Source organism: Mesoplodon densirostris, chromosome 18, assembly GCF_025265405.1.
Source record: "Mesoplodon densirostris isolate mMesDen1 chromosome 18, mMesDen1 primary haplotype, whole genome shotgun sequence".
Classification (NCBI taxonomy): domain Eukaryota; kingdom Metazoa; phylum Chordata; class Mammalia; order Artiodactyla; family Ziphiidae; genus Mesoplodon; species Mesoplodon densirostris.
The window spans coordinates 39613690-39633394 of NC_082678.1; the positions used below are offsets into that span (position 1 = coordinate 39613690).

The 19705-nt window shown below is 54.2% G+C and overlaps 1 protein-coding gene across 2 annotated transcripts in view; it reads right to left on the bottom strand.

The window, feature by feature from the left end:
• Window positions 1–10: 10 nt before the first annotated feature.
• The window catches only part of ARHGAP44 (Rho GTPase activating protein 44), a 148526-nt gene continuing 128831 nt past the window's right edge, over window positions 11–19705 (bottom strand). Inside the window, exons 16-21 of one of the 2 annotated variants that reach the window (XM_060080744.1) lie at window positions 17786–17966; window positions 10033–10254; window positions 8361–8518; window positions 4810–5190; window positions 3541–3589; window positions 1325–1396 (exon numbers count right to left, since the gene is read on the bottom strand). In XM_060080744.1, the coding sequence (XP_059936727.1) occupies window positions 3582–3589; window positions 4810–5190; window positions 8361–8518; window positions 10033–10254; window positions 17786–17966 (950 nt within the window). In that variant the 3' untranslated portion in view covers window positions 1325–1396; window positions 3541–3581. Of the gene's footprint in view, window positions 1397–3540; window positions 3590–4809; window positions 5191–8360; window positions 8519–10032; window positions 10255–17785; window positions 17967–19705 lie in introns of both variants that reach the window. The other variant, XM_060080743.1, reaches the window with a different exon arrangement.

The window sequence follows — 19705 nt, forward strand, 5'->3', positions numbered from 1 at the left end:
CATTGACGACTATGTGTACATGTTAAAGGTTACTAACTTTCAACCCCCCCGGGCCTCATTACAAATTGGGTACTGAACTGCCCTGCCAGCAAGCGAGCAAAGCTGTTCACGTCAAAAGTTTGCAAGTCCCAATGTCGGAGGAGGGTTATTTTACACTTTTTGTTGGGAAAAATAATAGCATTTAAGTTTTTCATTGTACACCTGTACATGGGTTTGGATTGAATGGCTCAAATTAAACAAATATAGATTTCATATGTACAAATATTATATCCTGTATAGGTATGTCTATTTTAAAAGGATAAAACTGTAAGAGTTGGGCTTTGCATGCATGACCCGAATCTATTTCTTACTCCCTTCATCCCAGCTGTGACCAGGCTCCCCGGGTCTCCTCCCCGAGGGCGGGGGGGGGGGGGCTTCATGGGGAGGGTGAGCAAAGCTCTCCACGCCGCAGGGCCGAGGGTGCAGGCCTGGGGTCTCCGCGGGCTGGTTTCTCCTTCCTGTCTGAGCTTTGGGTAACAGGATTATTGCTATTCACCTGGGACCTCCAGAAAGAGGCGACCCCACATCTTCGTGCCCTGGATGCCCCGATGCTCCTGGGCGGCTGCACTTAGCGACACCTAGTGTTGGTGGGGGGAAGAGGGGTGGCCTGGGGAGCTACCTTTGGGCCCTCCAGACACGCTCAAGGTCATTTTTTAAATTCAGAGATAGAAAACCGTAAGATAGGAAAGGGAGCTTCAGTCCACGGCGTGGAGAAGTAAAACTCTTTGTCAGATGATGTTTTTAGCCATTTCCTGTAGAGCCCACGGAGGAAGGTTTGCCCTGGCCGGCCCTCCCCTGCGAAGCAGCAGGCCGGTCAGGGACCCGGGCTTCTCAGCTTCTGTAAGCGAGCCCCCCACCCCATCCCCGCTCTGTACCATCAGGCTGGTCGCGCAGGACTCGCTGTGGCCGTCAGCTCAGGCAACAGGCAGCCAGGGCGGACCGGCCGCTGGGCCCTCCATGCCCCACCCCGCAGAGGATGTTTCTGAGACACAGGCCCCTGGGTGGACGGGGCTGTCAACTTGGCGTGGAGGCTGAAAGGGGGTCAAAATAGGCACGAAAAGTCGAAAGGCAAAGATCAAACAAAAGGCCAGAGTCCCCACCCGGAGGGAACGCACAAAACCTGGGCGGCCAACACCTGCCACGTGGGTGTCCGCCACGCTCCAGCCTCGAGGCGGCCGTGACAGCGCGGAGCCGCGGGAACACGCGTGTGGCGGTGCCGCTCAGAGGGCCGTGCGCTCCGACTCCTCTGGGTCCCTCTTCTCCGCCACTGAGCACCGCCGCAGGTGCTCCCGGGGACCGAGGCGCAGCGCTGAGCCCAGCTCCACGTGGATGGAGGGGACGTCCAAGTGGACCAGATCTGGAAGGCGGCAGAGAGAGGTGCTGAGGGGGCTGCCCGCTCCCGAGGCGCAGCGGGCGGGCAGGACTTTGGTCACGGAAGGGCCAGTGTGTCTGGGGGCCGCCGCGGCACCCACCACATCGCAGGGCCAGGGCAGGGCCGGCCTGCTTTGCCTGTGGACCCAGACGTCCAGATCCTGCCCGTGGGCCAGCTTGCCAAGCCGGGCCACGTGACACACCCATAAAAGGATGCTTCTGGCCGGGTCTCGGTGACACCTTCCGGGGAATTTCAGGGCTGCCTTTAGTTCCCTAAAGTCTGCGGGGCTAGGGTTACAGGCTGGGGAGACAGACTTCCCCCAAGTGTGTGAATGAGTGGGGGGAGCCCTCGCTCAAGACCACGAATGGTACCCTTGGGGTGGCTGGTGGAGGCAGGGCGGGGTCCCCCTTAGGACCCCAGAAATAAGGGGAGCAGACTGCTCCCTGACTGTGGGCACCTCATCACCCCGGCACTAGGGAAACCACTCACCTCCAGTTCCACCCCTACTGGGGGCACTTAAGGGTCACTTCCTGGGAGATGCTCAGGAGGAAGGTCCCTGAGGCAACAGGCTCGGCGTCTGTCCAGACCTCAGCTGGCAGCTCAGTGCAGGCCCGGCCACGGGACTGCGGGGCCTGGAGGGGCGGCTGCCCCCAGGTGGGCACCGGACAGCCGCTCCCTGACTCCTTGGGGGCCGCAGGGGGCTAAGGGGACCCTGGCATCTTTTGCTCAGGCCTGTTCCTTCCTCCCAGGGCTGCTCGGCCTCTGGCCTCCACACAGCCTCGCTGTCCCTGGGCAGCGTGCTGTCCCCGGACCGAGGACATGCAGCTGGACGGGGAGCAGCCCTGGGCCAGACGGGGTGGAGCACCCCGTGTTTCTGTAAAGCGAACATTCCGCCCAAGGAGGACCAACGCAAGCGGACAGACATACGTTCAGACACTGTCCTCAAAGACACACAAACATGGAAGCTCTGGGACGAAGGTCCTTCTCTCTCCACCCAGCCCCCAAACAGGGCCCCCGCCTGACCGAGCAGAGCCTGGGGGTCTGCCGGTGCCTCACGGCCGGCCTGGACTGTGAGGGGCAGCACGAGCCCTGGGGCTGGGATTCTGGATTGAAAGTGCCGTCCCTGTCACCAGGGGAGCGGAACCCCGGGCGGTTTCCTACCCTGCCTGGGCCTCAGCAGCCGCTGGGCGGATACAGGAGGGAAGGTGCCTGCAGGTGAAGGACGTGCAGCCCCGAGGTGAGCTGCCCAGCTGCCATCCTGGCTGCTCCCTTGGACACCTGAGCCAGAAGGTGACTCAGGTAGCCTAAGCTTGGGGCGGGGAGAAGGTCCACTGGCCGCCGGGAAAGGGGAGGCCTGTCTCTGTGTCAGAGGCCCCAGAAGGGCCTGTCCCGGGGCCCGTGTGGGCGCTGGATGCCCTGGAGCTGTTTCTGTCAGGGGTTTGCAGCCTGCAGCTCAGCAGCTTCCCTGGGGGAACTGGGTGGGGGGGCACCCTCCCCTTCTTTACTCTGGCTGCCCCTTTCTGACTGAGGCCAAGACCCTTGCCTCCTCCGGCTTCCTTCCTGTTCTTGCCTTAGTTTTCCTTTGGAGCATCTACTCCTACAGGAGGAGGAGACCAGGCAGAAGCTGGTAACAAAGGCTCTCAGAGTACTTCACTGAGTTGGACAGAAAGGCCCTGGCTGGCTCTATACACTGGGGATAAATTCTAGAACGAACACTATGGACTCTTCAGGATTTGCCAACCGTCCTAGCTGGAGCTCAGGCTCCAGGCCCCGCGGTGGAGGATGTGGCCATGGCAGCGGGCAGGTCCTCTCCCCGGGGCCCTTCCCTGAACCAGGGGTGCACATGCATCTCCCCGACACTGGGCACCTGTCTGTAGCAGGTCAGCCAGTGACACAAGGGACAGGGCTGTCACCCCCTCAATCTAAACCGAAATGGGCGGGGAGCAGCTGGGATGAGGTGACTGGCCAGAGAAGGGGAGGGAGGCCTGTTTCTCCCCCATCTCCTCCTCAGAAAAGGAGGAAGCCAGTGAGCCCCAAGGCCGCAGAGGCTGCCGTGCAGGTCGGGGCGCATGCAGAGCGCGGGGCTGCGGCCTGGCTGCGAGCGGAGGGGCGAGGCCGGGGCCGCTTACCCTGGAATCCCCCTCACGTATCCACAGCTGCGGCCCCCGTGTCACACAGCTGCGAGGACACAGCGACAGGATTCGGAAAAAGGAATAAATACGATGAGACGAATGGAACACGGACCACGCCCAGCATCACGGTCAGACGGACCACAGAAAACCATCACCGACCATGCGGCTCAGACCCCCGCCCGCCCTGCGGGACGACGGGCCAGGCTGCCGCTGCTGGAGGACATCAGGACAGGACAGGCATGAGACGACTGCTAAAGGGCAGCAGCTCTGAGCCGGGCAAGAGGGAAGGGGGCCGCCACACCTCCCCAGGGACCCTCCCATCCAGCAAGGGCTCCTCTAGAACCACCAGCGGGAAGTGGTGCTCACTGGTTAGAACTTTTCCTTAGCTTTTTATAAGCCTCAGGGTGGGTGGAGCAGCTGGACCTGGCACCGTTCATCACAGCAAAGATAAAGCAGCCGCGCACGCGCGCCAGGCTGGCCCTTCCTGCGCAGTGAGGCGCTAAGCCCGCAGGCTCACCTCCACCTGATGGAGGGGAAAACGGCACGCCTGGAGAGGGACGTGGCGGCAAAAGCACGACCCGTTACAAGTCCCAGGGCACCCGGGACCCAGGGCCAAACTGCTCTCTCTCGTGTGTGTGTGTGTGTGTGTGTGTGTGTGTGTGTGTGTGTGTGTCTGGTGTGTGTGTGTATCTGGTGTGTGTATATGTGTGTGTGTGTGTGTGTGTGTGTGTGTGTGTGTTATGCTTACACAGTTTCCTGGAGGAAAATAGCTCATCTTTCACTTTAAATTTAAAGCAAAACTAAATTTAGTCTTCGTGGGCTTCTCTAACCAGGGGGCACGCACCTTTTCTGAAACTGACCCCTTTCTAAATACGTATTGCTAGAAAAACAGTTTTCTAATAAGGCTTCTTTAGCGAAGAGGGAAAAAACAGCCTCTGCTCTGCCATCACAATCCAGCCCCTCCTGCAGCAGCCCCTCCAAAGGCGCAGGCCGCTCAGCCCCCAGCTGAAGAGCAGGATCAGAACCCTGGGCTGGCAGGCGTTCAATTGAGAGAAATCCCCCAGGGAGCCCCCTCCCCGCAGGACAACCGGCCACCAGGGCTATCCACGGTCTCACGGGGGCTTCTAAGGAGACCAGCCCAGATGCCACGCGCGTGGTCAGGGCCATCCCTGGCAAGTAGGGTCCATCCCCTGCAGAGTCCCCGGAGGTCGCTCTGCACGGCCACCGCACTAAAACTCACGGAGACGCTGCACGCGCGGCAGTTACCTGTGGACATGCTCTCCCCGGGGGACACACCGTCCAGCGCGGGATGCTCAGCGGATTGTGGGCTGGAGGCTGCGAGGCTGACGGCGGGCGGCTCGGGGGGTGGCAGGGTGGGCCTCTGCCGGGGCTTCGGGGTGGGCCGCGACTTGCTGAGAGTGCCCATGAAGCCGGAGGGGGAGGCCAGTGGGGGCGCCGCGGCCGCCGGGGAGAGCTGGCCCGAGGCCAGGGAGTACCCCGGGGGGCAGCTCAGTCCGTAGGGTGATGGGGTGCTGGGGGGCGTGGGGGACAGGCTGAGTGGGGACGGCTGGCCGGCAGGTGGCTCAGGCAGGGGCCCCGGCTGGCCAAAGGGGACCTTGGGTGGAATGGGTGCCAGCTTCTTGGAAACTGAAAGAGGAAGCATAGAACACGGGGTTCAGTGACACCCATCATCCCTGTGGCTGTCAGCAAGCCCCCCCCATCGCCTCCACCCCCAGCTCCTGCTGAGAGCAGCCAACACCGTTTCTTAAAATTCACCTAGAACTGCGTATCTGCCCATCTGTTCACTAATTTCTCCTCCTCTCCCCTGGATTCCTGCTATGATCAGCACACACCCCCCCAGCCAAACGGGAGAACACATTTCCCATGCCCAGGCCGTGGCTGAGTTCCCAGGGTCCTCCCAACACTTCCAAGTAGTGCACCTGTCAGGGGGCCTCCGAGGAGGGAGGAGTCTGGACGCAGCGTCCAGGACGGGACAACTAGAGACCGGCTTGCGGCAGTGGACCCTGGACAGAGCAACCGTCCCCGGGGCGGGAAGCTCTGACTTTTGGCTGAACCTGCCCAATGGCTCTGGGATCCCGTAACAGTGACCTATGACCAAGGCCTCTGGCCACGGAGGCCCAGAGCCTCCAGCACGCTGCCTGTCTTTCCCTGTGCTTCCCCTCAGTCCTGTGGACTCGCCTCCGAGGTGTTTTCCCTTCCAGAACCCTGGGTGTAGACGTGCACAGACCTGCATCGTTTGTTCAAAGTGCATCACTGCCCCAGCCCCGCTGCACTGCCTTCATTCCCCTCTTCTTATCTGCTTAGTCACGCTTAGTCATGATGTGTTCATCATGCCTTTAAATGGAAAGGAACTGGCAAAGATGAGGAGTTCTAATATTTAGAAGATCCCTTGGTGGACAAACGTCTCGAGAAAGCGACCACTCATCTATCAGACTGAGGGCTGGCCGTGGGCAGCACTTACTCTCGAGGAAACTGTCTTTTGAAGCCCTCAAGGAGGCATCGTCCTTCCCCCTACTCCCCACCCACCCCCGACGGAACAGAATCTATTCCAGCGATGCCGCGTGCACCTCCCTGGATCCTTGGTGCACGGTGCAGAAAAGTAAGGGTGCCACTCTCCTGAGTCCCATCAACTTGGGTTCAAATTCCTATCCCGTCTCACCTGCTGCAAGCTGGGGGATTTTATTTAAACCTCTTGTATGGGGCTTCCCTGGTGGCACAGTGGTTGAGAATCTGTCTGCCGATGCAGGGGACACAGGCTCGAGCCCTGGTCCGGGAAGATCCCACATGCTGTGGAGCAACTCAGTCCGTGCACCACAACTACTGAGCCTGTGCTCTAGAGCCCACAAGCCACAACTACTGAGCCCACACGCCACAACTACTGAAGCCCACATGCCTAGAGCCTGTGCTCCACAATAAGAGAAGCCACCGCCATGAGAAGCCCGCACACTGCAAAGAAGAGTACCCCTGCTCGCTGCAACTAGAGAAAGCTCGCATGCAGCAAAGACCCAACACAGCCAAAATAAATTTTTTTTTAAAAAAAAATAAATAAATAAAATAAACCTTTTGTATGCACTGGAAAGAATCACATTTCCTCCACAGTACTGTAATAATTACATGGGATCATGTATGTCAAGCACCACACAGTCATGACTTAAAACCACTTTTCAGCCCTATTGGCTGATGCAGGCATTACGTGCTTCTCATCCAGTGGAGACTCGAGGGGTCAGCACTTGAACACGTCTTCCCCCGAGGGAGCCGGAATGTCTGTGGTGGCATTTACCACCCCAGGTAGGGACAGGCCTAGGTCATGATGTAAGACTGTAGGCACATCGTCAAAAGACTGAGGGGGTACAAAACAAAACTCAGCGTGCCATTTGTGGGCCGTGGTGTGCCTTTCAAATGATGGCGCTGAGCTGCTGAATGTCACCTGGGAAACCCCTGCCTGGGTCCAATGGGCTGTGAAGAATGAGAGGGCCAACGTCCCACTGGCTTTGGGAAGCCGCGTGGCCTGGAACAGGAGCCCCGACCCCACTGGACAGAAGAACAGCTTAGCCATCACCCTGCCCTGCGCAGCTGGGGGAGGGTTAAAAGCCGTGTAAACTAAGACAGCCAGAGAATTCTATCAGGACCGCAAGGGAAACGTGTTATTGCTGCATAAAGCCCTGGCACGCTCAAATTCCTCCACTGCCACTTTGGCCAACCTCCTGTGCTGCAAGGTGCCCTCACATGACCCTCGGTGTCCTGAGCTCACCACAGGTGGCCCAGCAGCAACACCCTTGTACTACGGTTCCACATTCACCCGTCTGCAGAGGCCACGTCTGCTGCTCTGTTAGAGCCTCGGGGCTCTCTACACATAGCAGAGGCTCAACAAACCTTTGTAGGGCGTATAAGGGATGAACGGGGATGAGCAGGATGGAAGGGCTGGGTGAGGTCAGGCTCGGATGATGGGCTCACACAGCAGCCCGCAGCCAGGATGGCCGGGAGGGGCCCTGTGTGAGGATAAGGAGAACCAGCCCGGTCCCACGTCCCAGAGCTAAAGGCACAACCTAGAAGCCGGACAGGCCTGAACTGAGAACAAATTAGACAATGTGCTGTTTTAAGCACCTCACAGACTTTGTGATGACAGAAGGTGAAAAAAAAGGTGGCTCTGATGAACACACATCCCATGCAGCCCCCATTTATGAGATATCGCCATGGAGCATGTCTTGGCTTTGGGGAATCATTTCAGGGAGAATAACGGGGCCTTTTGCAGTGGGTTTCAGTGGCAGAAATCTGGGGTGGGCAGCTCATGGGCCAGTGGACAAATGTTCAGGCCTCCACTAAAGAAATATCACAGGGCAGGCCTCCTGCAGAAACAGTCTCAATTCCGCCTCTGTGTCCCCTTCTACAAATAATCCAGGGGTAGGCAGCTGGGCTGGACCCCAGCTGGGGCAGGGGGCTCCTGGGGAAGACTCCACACTGCATTTTAAATGGTGGTGGGAAGCCTGGCAGAGTCGATGAAGACATGTCATCCCGGGCGATGATTCTGCAGAAAGGTCCTGGTGGACGGGAAGCAGTGCCCCGTGGCTGCCCCCGCCACACCCCCGAGCCCACTGTTCAACTGAGTAAACCGAGGAATAACGATGCAACGACCCCTCTTGGGGTTGGCTAACTTCCCAAAGCTCTCATGCGCAGTAATTCTTCCATGAAACCAGTTTCTAAATCTCCGTGAGAATGGAGGGAAATGTTTCCAGACGGTGTGACAGCTCTCTGGCCCGAGCCCCCCAAGCCCCCCGAGCCCGGAGGCCGTGACATACCTTTCCGGAGGGTGTGAGGACTCTGGTCTGCGGGCAGCTGGCTGGGGCTGGCACCCGGCTGCATCCCGGGCTGCATCCCTGCACTGGGCGTCCCCTGGCTGGAACCTGGACTTCCTTTCTGCCCAGATCCTGGAGAAAGTTCCTTGCTTTTAGAAGTGCTGAAACACAAGCACACAGGACAAAAGAAAGCCCCTGGACTCAGGTAACTTCAGCAGCAGCACAGTGAACTGAATACGTGTTCCTCTAGGCAGGTATGGTCCTCTCAGCCCTTCTGAAAGCCTTCAAAGATGCCCACGGAGGTGACCATCCTCTCCTGGGGCTCTGAGGGCCTGGGTTCCACCCTCATCCCCGTGTGGCACCCGTGGCCAGCTCCCTCTCTGGGCCTCTGCCCTCTCTCCAGCAGGTGACCATCCCAGCAAGTCTCCTATTTGTCCATTTCCTCTGCCGGCCATCAGCCGCTGCTTCCTGAGGACTCCCTCTCCCCTCCCACATCCCTCAGACGAAACTGAAGCCCATGAGTCCACGGCCAGAGCTGGCGACCCCTCGTCCTCTCCAGTGGAGCCATCAGCAACCACGCCATCCAGGGTCACTACCCTCCCCCCCACCCCCCAACTCTGATTGTCACTTCCCCATTTCTCAGGGAAAATACCTTCTACTCATTAAAAAACAAACAAACAAACAAAAACCCCCTGCAATCCCTTCACTTAGGGGGTTGGTTTTTGTGTGTATGTGTCTGTGTGTCTGTGCGCGCGCACGCGTACATGCGAAGACTGGGTTGAGAGGTTCGGCTTCCCAGAGTCTCCAAAGTTTTTCCAGCGGTGGCCGTGGAGGAATACTGCGCACCCTAACAGAAAGCACAGTGCCTCTGAGTGAAGGAGCTTTCCTGCTTCTCTGAACTGCTGCTTTAGGACAGACAGAAACAAACGGCAAAGCAGTCTCCTGTGCAATCCCCACTCCTAGAATCTCCTCTGACCACGTCCCTTTCAAGGAAGGGCCAGGGATGCCCTCCTTCCCCTGCGACCCTGGGTATGAACGACCACATGCCGTGACGTGTGCCTTGACGGCTCAGATTGCGTTTTTCATCTTTGGAGCGACAAGAGCTGCCCTGCATAACAGTTCATGGAACTAGCGCTGGAATGAGCGTGCTCCCCGTCTTTTTTCTTCCTCTGCAAGAACGAGATGCAGTCACACCACAGGCTGCAAAGGTCACCAGGCCCAGCATGGCCACGGCACCTCCATCTTTACCTGATTTGCACCCATTTTAGCAGTAAAATGGTCTCTATGCGTCTAAAGGTAGAGGAGAGGAAGGGAGAAACACTGAAATTCTAAATTTCACAATAGGGAAGCTGTAATAGCATAGGAGGGGGACACAGGGAGCTGGGGACTCAGATTCCTCGCCTGGCCTTAGCTTAGCAAGCTGCCACCTTACACGTGTGCCTGGGATGCTGTTCTTGGAAAGCCTGGGCTCCATCTGATAATCCAGGCGTCTGTGAATGCCTTACCTGCTGCAGAAGCCAAACCAGGATGCTTAGAAAAGGAGGGAAATGACCAACTCCAAGAGGCTTTGAGTGGATGCAGCAAACCCAGACCAGCACTGCGGTCAGTGCACCGCAGGCCAGACTGACCCAGGCTGGGGGGGTTGGTGGGGGGAGGACGACAGCGCCCTGCTTACCTGATCCGCTCAGCCCCGGGCTGGAGGCCGAGGCCGGATGGAGAGAGCGCGGGCACCGCGGGGCCGTCGGGGGGCTGCTCCGGGAGGGGCGACGGCAAGGGCGGGGCGAGCTCCGCGGACGGTGCTGGGGGCTGCATGGTGGGCGGGGCGCAGGACGCCTTCCGGCCGGCCGAGGAGCCTCTTCGAGCCACCCACGACGTGTCCATGACCCTCACGCCCATGCTGGCCAGGGACAGAGACACTCAGGCTTAGCCGCGCGCGCCGGGCGCCGGGGTTCCCTCCCCCACCAAGCGCCCCGCAGCGCAGCCCGAGCATCTCCTGGACCAGGGAAGCGAGGCAGCTGCCAGCCGTGCTCCACGGACAGAGGTGCTTGAGCATCCCGGCAGCTCCGGGCGGGGCTCCCACCAGCGGCCCGGGCACCGCTGGCCTTAGGACCACTGCCCGCCTAACAAGCTCCCCAGAATCCAAGCTTTCCTCAGAGCAGAGAGCGGCCTCACTGGGGGGCACCCACTCCTCCCAAGTGGGAGGTGGAGGCGGGCGGGACAGCGAGGGGGGGGGGCATCAGACTACAACAGGGCACCAGCCAGTAGGGGACACCTAAACATCCATCTTCCTTCTTTTTGCCACCTGGGGATAGAGTGCACGGGACAAACTCAGGATTCCTGCGCCAGCCCCAGGGTGCTGGCTGAGCTACAACCTCTGCAGGGTCTACACAGCAGGGAAGGGCTGATCATGCCTCTGGTCAGTCCCCAGCCCGACTCCATTTTAACGAGGGGAAGGAAGACAGTCAGCTTTGAGTAAATCGGCCAAAGCAACCAGCCACACACATTCACCCCCTTGCAGAGCTCCCTAAGGCATAGCTCGCTTAGTGGTCAGAGACTGAGCGTGGCCTCGTAGCTACCCAAGGATACCGTACCTTTGGATTTTCCTAAGGCTGCAGGGACAGAAACATACAGATATTAGTGTCGAAAAAACTGCGCCCTCCTTGGGACACACAGCTTGTCCCTGTCAAGGTCTGTCTTGTCTCTTGTGTCTGTCAAGGCTAAGCCTGGGGCTTTTACTGTGCCATGAAATTGTTCCAGTTTAGCTGGTCTCTCTAGTTAAAGTGACTTTTCTGTTTGTACAGGTGAAAATCATCCTACCAAGCTTGCAGGGGAATAAAGAGAGATGCCAAAGAGCTGACACAGGTCAGGAATAAGGGAGGAAAAAAAATCCGTGGGAGCAGCAGTCTGCTCTCTTCTCAGTTAATGATTTAGAAGGTGGTTAATGCCCTCCTCTGGTCTAGGAGGTGCCTGGTTCCACAGTACGCAGTCGAGGCCTTCATTGACTAAGGCCAGAGCCAACCCTTCCAGTATTAAGGGAGACACGGACATTCACGCAGGGAGAACACCAGCCAGCACGGGTCTCCCCTGCGTAGGTGCACAGAGGGTCGTACTCACACCCACGCTGGTCAGAAGCAAAGAGCTATTACAACATGACATTCTAGCCACCTCACAGAGGAGCAGCAAGATTCAAAGAAAAGGTCCACGTATGGGGATCGGTCGTAGCAGGTGGGATGTGGGTCCTTTAAGGAAATGTGCGGGGATGGACCCTCCGTGAGGCGCACAGAGGAGAACGATGCTACAGCTGCGTGCACAGGGGACGGACGGCTTCTGACGCACTTTCCCCTGGGGGCGGGGACCCGGAGACCCCTTCCTGTCGAGTGCCACTGTTAATATTTCTCATCTCCAAGGCATCTTGGGGGCGGTCAGTCTCTCTCCAGGACCCACCTCGCAAGTCATCTTGCCTCTGAGGACCCTCCACCAATAAACAAGCACCTTCTATACGAGATCCAATCACCCCTGGAGGCCACTCAAAACTCTGGGACAGGGTCCGATTGCGTCCCCCGGTATTTAAAGTGGGCTGCAGGGGGATATCAAACTATGCCCCTTGGGCTTCCAAGTTTATCAGGCTGAAAAAGAGCAAAAAGCTTAATATTCCACTTGGGGAAGCAAACCGATACCACTTAGTTGCAGTGTTGGCAAGCAGGGCGGGATTTTTCCCGTGGTGATCAACAGAAGCCCCAGAGGATGGAGGTCTCGCGCTGTGCTCTCTTCCTTACCCTATTCTCTCTCGCTTGGAAAGACCTTCCCCATTTGGGATGAGAGGCGTGGGCTTTGGGATCAGGGCTGGTGGGGGACACCTTCTATTTCCAGACACACCTTCCAGCACTGTTGACCCCAGACACCAGGCTCCCTGGTGATCTTCTCTTGGTTGACCCAGGGGAGGGCACGATCGGGGGGAAGACCAACGAGACCCGCTAAAAATCATCCATCGGCAAAGCATCAGCAACCCAGAGTCGAGAGGAGGAACGCACACCCCTGCTTTTATAAAGAGACAGCTGTGCCGACTGTAATCACCACTCTCCCAGCTGAAGTGACTTTCATATGGGAAGCCGCGTCCTCTGTGTCCAGGAAACACACATCAAAGGTTCACTGACATCTTCAAAAGGCAATAAAAATCTTTTTTTTCTTTTTCAAGTCTTTGTATAGACATACACTTTTATTTCACTTGGGTAAATATTTAGGGATAGAATGGCTGGATCACATGGTGGGTAAATATTTAACTTTTGCAGAAACTGCCAAACTGTTTTCCAAAGTGGTTGTTCTATTTTACACTCCCGCCAGTATTCTATGAGCGTTCTAGTTCCTTCATATAAAAGGCACTAAAGGGGCTTCCCTGGTGGCGCAGAGGTTTAGAGTCCGCCTGCCGATGCAGGGGACACGGGTTCGTGCCCCGGTCCGGGAAGATCCCACATGCCGTGGAGCGGCTGGGCCCGTGAGCCATGGCTGCTGAGCCTGCGCGTCCGGAGCCTGTGCTCCGCAACGGGAGAGGCCACAACAGTGAGAGGCCCGCGTATCGCAAAAAAAAAAAAAAAAAAAAAAAGGCACTAAAAATCTTTACAGAGTGAATCAATCACAGTGGCAACAGCAAGACTCTCAGAGGCCTCAAAGCATATTGCCTTCAGAAGCAAATGAAGATTTGCTTGGAAGATTGGTAGATTTAAGTGTCTGAACGTCTAGCTAGAACCCCACCCAAAGACAAAAATTACAAAATTGCTTGGCATGCTGCTGAGAGGCGGGGAGCTATTCAGAGGTGGAAGAATACAACCAGGTTATGTAAGCAGGTCACAAGTTTCTGCTCATTGTTTTATCACATAAAGAAGCAACAGCCGCCAGAATCGAAGAACTTACGTGTTATTTAAAAATAACCGGGACTTCCCTGGTGGCGCAGTGGTTAAGAATCCGCCTGCCAATGCAGGGGACACGGGTTAGAGCCCTGGTCCGGGAAGATCCTACATGCCACGGAGCAACTAAGCCGGTGCGCCACAACTAGTGAGCCCACGAGCCACAACTACTGAGCCCGCACACCTAGAGCCCATGCTCCACAACAAGAGAAGCCACCGCAGTGAGAAGCCCGTGCACTGCAACGAAGAGTATCCTCCGCTCGCCACAACTAGAGAAAGCCCGCGCACAGCAACAAAGACCCAACGCAGCCTAAATAAATAAATAAATAATAAAATAAAATTAAAATGACCAGGTTCAATCAGTCAGAAACAACCAACTCCCTTAGAAGTCACTGCACAGATACCCACGTCTCGTATGGATGTCCAAGATTTCCCATGGCCACTGCTTCTGGTGAAAACGAGAGGAACTTGGTTTTCGGATCCCTTTATGGCTGAATCAAGGGAGAAGCGAGAAACCAGAGGCCAGGAAGAACCTCCGAGAAACAAAGGGTTTGGAAATCAATAAGCAGAAGGCAGGGGCATGTGGCAGAGTCCAGGAGGGCACCTGGGCAGAGCCTCCCTTCTGGACTTCCTGGGTCTTCTAAAGAGGGAGCAAGGTGATGGGAGGCGAGGGCCTGCAGCATGTGGGGAGCTGACCCTGAGACACGTGGCTCCCGTTCCTCCTTTAGGGTAGGGTGACAAGGGGCAGGGAATTCAGGCTTCTCACACCTGCTCGCCCTCAGGATTAACGCAGGGCAGCTGGCAAACTCTCACCTTGGCAAGGCAGCCCCGCTGAAGTCTACTTCACCCTGCTTCACTCCTCCCAGTCTACAGGGACCTCATGTTTGCAGAGAACTTACCCTAAGCTACACTTTGTATTTTCCATGAGAGACTGTATCATGGAACAGGTCTCCTTGATTCAGGAAATGGAGTGGCATTCCTGTTTTAAAGTCTGTAACCTGGCAGGCCACACAGGGAAAAGATAAGATCTAGGACCTTAAAAATTAGGAGACAAAGGTCTGCCCCAGGAAAAAAAAAAAATCTGAAAGTTGGAGACTCCAGCATAAGAACAGGTATCTACAGAGAGAACACATGTATTACTGAGAACAGAAGTTTGCTGTGGACCATTCCAGGTGATGAGCTGTCAGGGGTTAGTGGTTGTTTTTTGTTTTTCTTTTGGCCTCTGTAGGGTAGACATCTGTCATGCTGTTTTTATTTTATTCAGTTTTGGCTGTGCTGTGCGGCACATGGGATCTTAGTTCCCTGACCAGGGATTGAACCCGTGCCCCCTGCAGTGGAAGCACGGAGTCCTAACCACTGGACCGCCAGGGAAGCCCCCTGTCATGCTGTTTTTTGAATCCTGGTCAGGAACAGTCCTAACCAGAGATGTCAGCCAACATATGGCTTTGAGGTATTCAAGTCTGCAGAGATCAGAAAGGTTGAGATTTTTGTTCTAGAGATCAGTTACGCTTGGGAAAGACTCACCAAGAGAAAGGAGGAAAGAAAACCTGGTATCTCCCCCAAAACCCACAGAAGCTTTGGGAGTCCCCGCACCGTTTAAGGTGAACTTGGAGGTCGGGGAGCAGTGGCAGGACGGGTGCCAAGGTGAATGATGAATAAGAAGGATCCTAAAAATCCTGGCTTAGCCTTGTCTGCAGTCCCCCAGGAAGGCCAAAATCCGGTATTTCCAGCTCCTCTAGGGATAATTCCTCTCCTAAATGCATAACAACAAAGTTTCTTCACCTCCCCAGTACACATAAAACCTGGAGTCACCTGGCAACATTTCACAGACCTAGTCTCAGCATCCACAGAGGTGTAAATCCTGGAAATGTGGAAGCAGAGGCAGGGCCTGGGCCAAGAATGCACCTCCCAAAGGCCCAGCTGACCAATCCAACCCCCAAGTATGAGTCAAAGTTTCCCCTGGTACCCAGAACTTTCTAGGTAAGCTTGTTTTACCCCAGGTTCGGGCTCTCTCTGAAGTAACATTCCTGCACCCCCTATCCACGACATAAACCCCTTTCAGGGTGGCTATCTTTTGGAGGCTCTCCATCCTTCCACTAGGTCTGCAGAGGACCTCAGTATCCACAACTGAAAAAAACAAGTCCCTTGGAACACGAGTTCTGTCTCATGACAACAGGCTTTGTGATCTAATAAATTTGGGAAATGATGCCACAGCCCCTTGTGAAGATGCATGGCACGTCACAGCGTGTAAAAGACCCTAAGAAGTCATACACCCAAGAAAGGGCTTTCGACGTGTTGAATCCTGTGTTTCAGGAACACATGAGACCCCAGATTTCCCTCTCCTTGCCTCCTGCCCCAACATAACCTAGCATTAGTGGAACCAGCGTTCCATAGAGCACTGTTCAGATCGCTCCCGAACTTCTCAATTACATGTGCTTCTTCCAAATTACAGAACGTCCAGGCTAAGGTCCGGGGGCAGGGGAGCTGGTGAGACAAGACCCCTGCAGAGCAGTTTCAAGCACAGGCTGAGGATGAGTAGTCACGCACGAAACTGAGCTCTGAGGGAGGCCGCTAGCCCTGGTGTAAATATCCTCGTGGATTCGGGGGCTGCTGTCGGCCGGCCCTGGTGGAGGCCCCCTAAGGATCAGAACGCAAATGAATTGGCTACTGGCACATCAGGTTTCAGACGGGAAAGCGCAGCTGCACCGAGCTGCACGGGGGCAGAACACTGGTATCCTTTTTTTTTTTTTTTTTTTAAGTTTGTTCTGATTCTCTTTAGTTGCATAACAAACCACCTTTGAAGTTTAGTAGCTTATCGATCCGGGCCACAAGTCCACAATTTGGGGAGAGTTTGGCAGGGACAGGTTGACTCGTCCACACAGCACTAGCTGAGGCGGTTTGACTTGTGTAGTTCTAGCCTCTGTATACCCCTAAGATCCCTCTGGTGCTAAGGCCCCAGCAGCATCTGTAAAGCTGCCTGCAGCCCCTGGGGTCCCAGTGCGATGGCAGTCTGTCCACGGAAATCCCAATGACCTTGGTTCTTTATACTCAGAAGACCATACTGTAGGGGCCAGTGGATGTCGAACGCCCTGAGATTCCACAGTGCTAACTTTCTCATAGGGGTCATCTGGATGGCTTTTCAGAGGGGACTGGGAATCAGACGAGGTCTGGCAGGGTGGAGCCCACCTCTGAGGCAGAAACACTTGGGACCAAAGGACCAGAACTGCCCGTCCAGGGCATCCCCCGCCGCCCCCACCCCCACCCCCGCAAGAGACACTTCACACAGGAACTCAGTCGTTTAAAACTGAATTTTAGCAACAAATTCCAATGCATTTGCTAGCTCTCTCGCTCCCTCTCTGCATCTCTGTCTCTCTCCCCCATGAGGCAAAGATCAGATTCTAAGTATGCTCTTTTTTTTTTTTTTTATAGATTGGTGAAATCTCCCCCTACTCCCTTTAACTTCTAAGAATTTCCAGCTTTTCTTTCCCCACCAGACAGAATACAATGAACAGCGCAGAGCAGAGCAACACCCCACACCCGCCTCTCCCGGGAAGGGTCTCTGGTGGGAAAGGGGACGAGCAGGGACACTGGGCCTTGCGAACACTCCCCATCATCACAGGACACAGGTGTGGGTCTCCAAGGTCGACTCCCACTCAGAAGAGAAGAGGGGTGGAAAGTAAGGCTCACGTACCTCCACAGTTCTGGGATTTTCAACCTTTCCTCTGTAGGATACATTAGCCGATGACTCAAGCCCACGTATGTGGGTGCCAGGGCTGAGCTGACACCTCCCATGAATCAGCTGTGCTCGTTAGGAAACCTGTTTATGCCCATTTGACTTCTTATGGGAATCGCATCATGCAATTACATATTATGTGAACTGATTTAATATGGGTGCAAGAGGGTCATTCCTACGCGAATTAAGCTGGGCGCATTTATGAGTCTCATAACAACTGCATCAAAGTAGGTGTAGGTGTCGATCATAAAAGACGGGAAAACAACTCTTAGAAACTTACAAGGATTTTACACTCAGACTGCTTCAAGGTTTAGGTTTTCAATCTGTTTTAAAGAGACTGAAACTGGGAATGTTAAACTACACACTGCAGGTGTTACTGATGCAAGAATGTTGCTGAGGGGTCCAGATGAGCAGACCCATCATCAGAATAAAACCGCTGAAGATTTGAGAATTGATGTACATTTGTACATTCTGGGTCAAAATAAAGTGTTTAGCATCTTTTCTTTTTTCAGTTTCCCCTTTGACCCACTTTTTTTTCTTCTGATGAGAACTAATCAATACTGATCACAACTGTCAGCTTGGAAGGCTGCATGCACTTACTTCCGGCCTGAAGGGTGGGAAGCAAGCCTAGCACCCCAAATAGCACAGATGGAAGCATCAAGAATGAACTGACGTGCTAACAGACACAACCCACTCAAACGGCTGCTGGTAAGTGCAGCCTTCCTGTCATCTCATCTGAATCAACCCCTCCATCCCACAACCCCCAACACTGAGAAAGGGATGCTAGTTCATACCCATCCTTTTTGTAAAACTCCAGCATCATGTTATCCGTGGCAACGCTGAGGGGCCGGCGGGCCTGCTCGGGCTGGCGCCGGTCGGCAGGGTCCATGTCTGGGGAGGGCATTGAGCTGTAGTTGGCGTTGTGGTTCACGTGCACCGGACTCCCGTAATTGCCCGTGATGTTGAACTCTAACTCTGCGGGGAAGACAGAACGGGTGCACATGGTCTGTGGGTCGGCCATACCCTTCCTGGGCAGGAGGGAGATAGCAGAGATGGCCACTTCTTTATGGGTCACCCCTGAGAATCTTGTCCCGTGGTTCAGTGTTAGATCATCTATTGATATTAATTCATCTTAATATAATTCATCCTATTACCAGGTGAACACATGTGCTCACCTAGCGTGTAATACAATGGGCATTTAATAAAGCATTTTTCATTTGTGATTCACAAAACAAATTTAGCCAGATAGGAACAGATGGGTACTTTCTTTTTGAAAAAGGCAAAATAATCTATCTCAAACCTTATGTTTAAAAGTGAAATGCCAGAGCAGTCTAAATCATATCAGGAAAAAGAGCAATGCCCACTCTCAACACTGTTATTTGACACTACTGAAGAAGTGCTAGCCAGTGGAATTAGTCAAGAAAAGAAAATAACAGGCAATATTATTATCTGTAGATAATGATGTTGTCTTTCTGGAAAACCAAAGAGAAAAATAAATTTTAAAGGATTAGAAATAGAAAGAGATCTAAGATTGTGGGCTATCAAATGGATTCTAGTCTCATCCTTTCCTGGTCACAGCCTATTTATGTGTAATGACAATGAATGAGCACAGAACTTACAGAATTATGCCTTTAACTCCTACCTCCTATATTTCTTTATCCTGATTTCCTATCCTCACCCGACTGTGTCATCAACTGAACTCTTATTTCAGAGCTGTCACGGTCAAAACACATGAAGCCAAAAGACAATCAAACTTCTTTAATGTTAGATCCGCACTAAGTGATTACTTCTGATGAACAGAGCAGAGAATTATTAATATTATATCCCCACATGAATTAATAGTTTGTTGTTGCACAGCCGAAAGCATACCCTTAATATTTACTAAACATAAGGCACAGTACTTTTTAAAAAAGCAAACACTGAATTTAATGTAACAACTGCTGCCTGTCTCTTCAAAGCTGTCACCACTGAGAGTCATTCCCTTATCCAGTGGTGTTTCCATGCTAAGAACATTTATGAAACTCCATCTTAGGGAGCTGTCTTGAGAGCTTCATTTTGAACGAGGTACAAAAAAGAATCTTGTTGCCTCTGAGCCCCATCTTTACATGCCAAGGGCAACTCCAAGGACACAACCTAGTGCAATGAATGGATGGCACCCGGGTGATCCCTAAGCCCGGAATAAAAGTTCATGTTCATCTCCAAGCCACTCTCTCACTTTGTCCCAGCTTACCCTTCCCCCTCCCCATGTCCTCAAGTCCATTCTCTAGTACTACCAAATGTAAAATAGATAGCTAGTGGGAAGCAGCCACATAGCACAGGGAGATCAGCTCGGTGCTTTGTGACCACCTAGAGGGGTGGGATAGGGAGGGTGGGAGGGAGACGCAAGAGGAGATATGGGGATATGTGTATATGTATAACTGATTCACTTTGTTATAAAGCAGAAACTAACACACCATTGTAAAGCAATTATACTCCAATAAAGATATTTAAAAAAAATATGGAAAGGAGGCATGACTATTGCCAAAAAAAAAAAAAAGTTCATGTTCACCTCAAATCCACGTTGATCCTCTGCGTCTACAGAGCATAACATCTTTTTTTTTTTTTTCTGCTTTAGCATTTCATGATTGACAGATTTAAAGAAACTATGGTGTAGATGTCAGACCAATAAAAATCTGAGGGCATGGTTAGCACAGCACCTTCAGGCCAGAATTTCC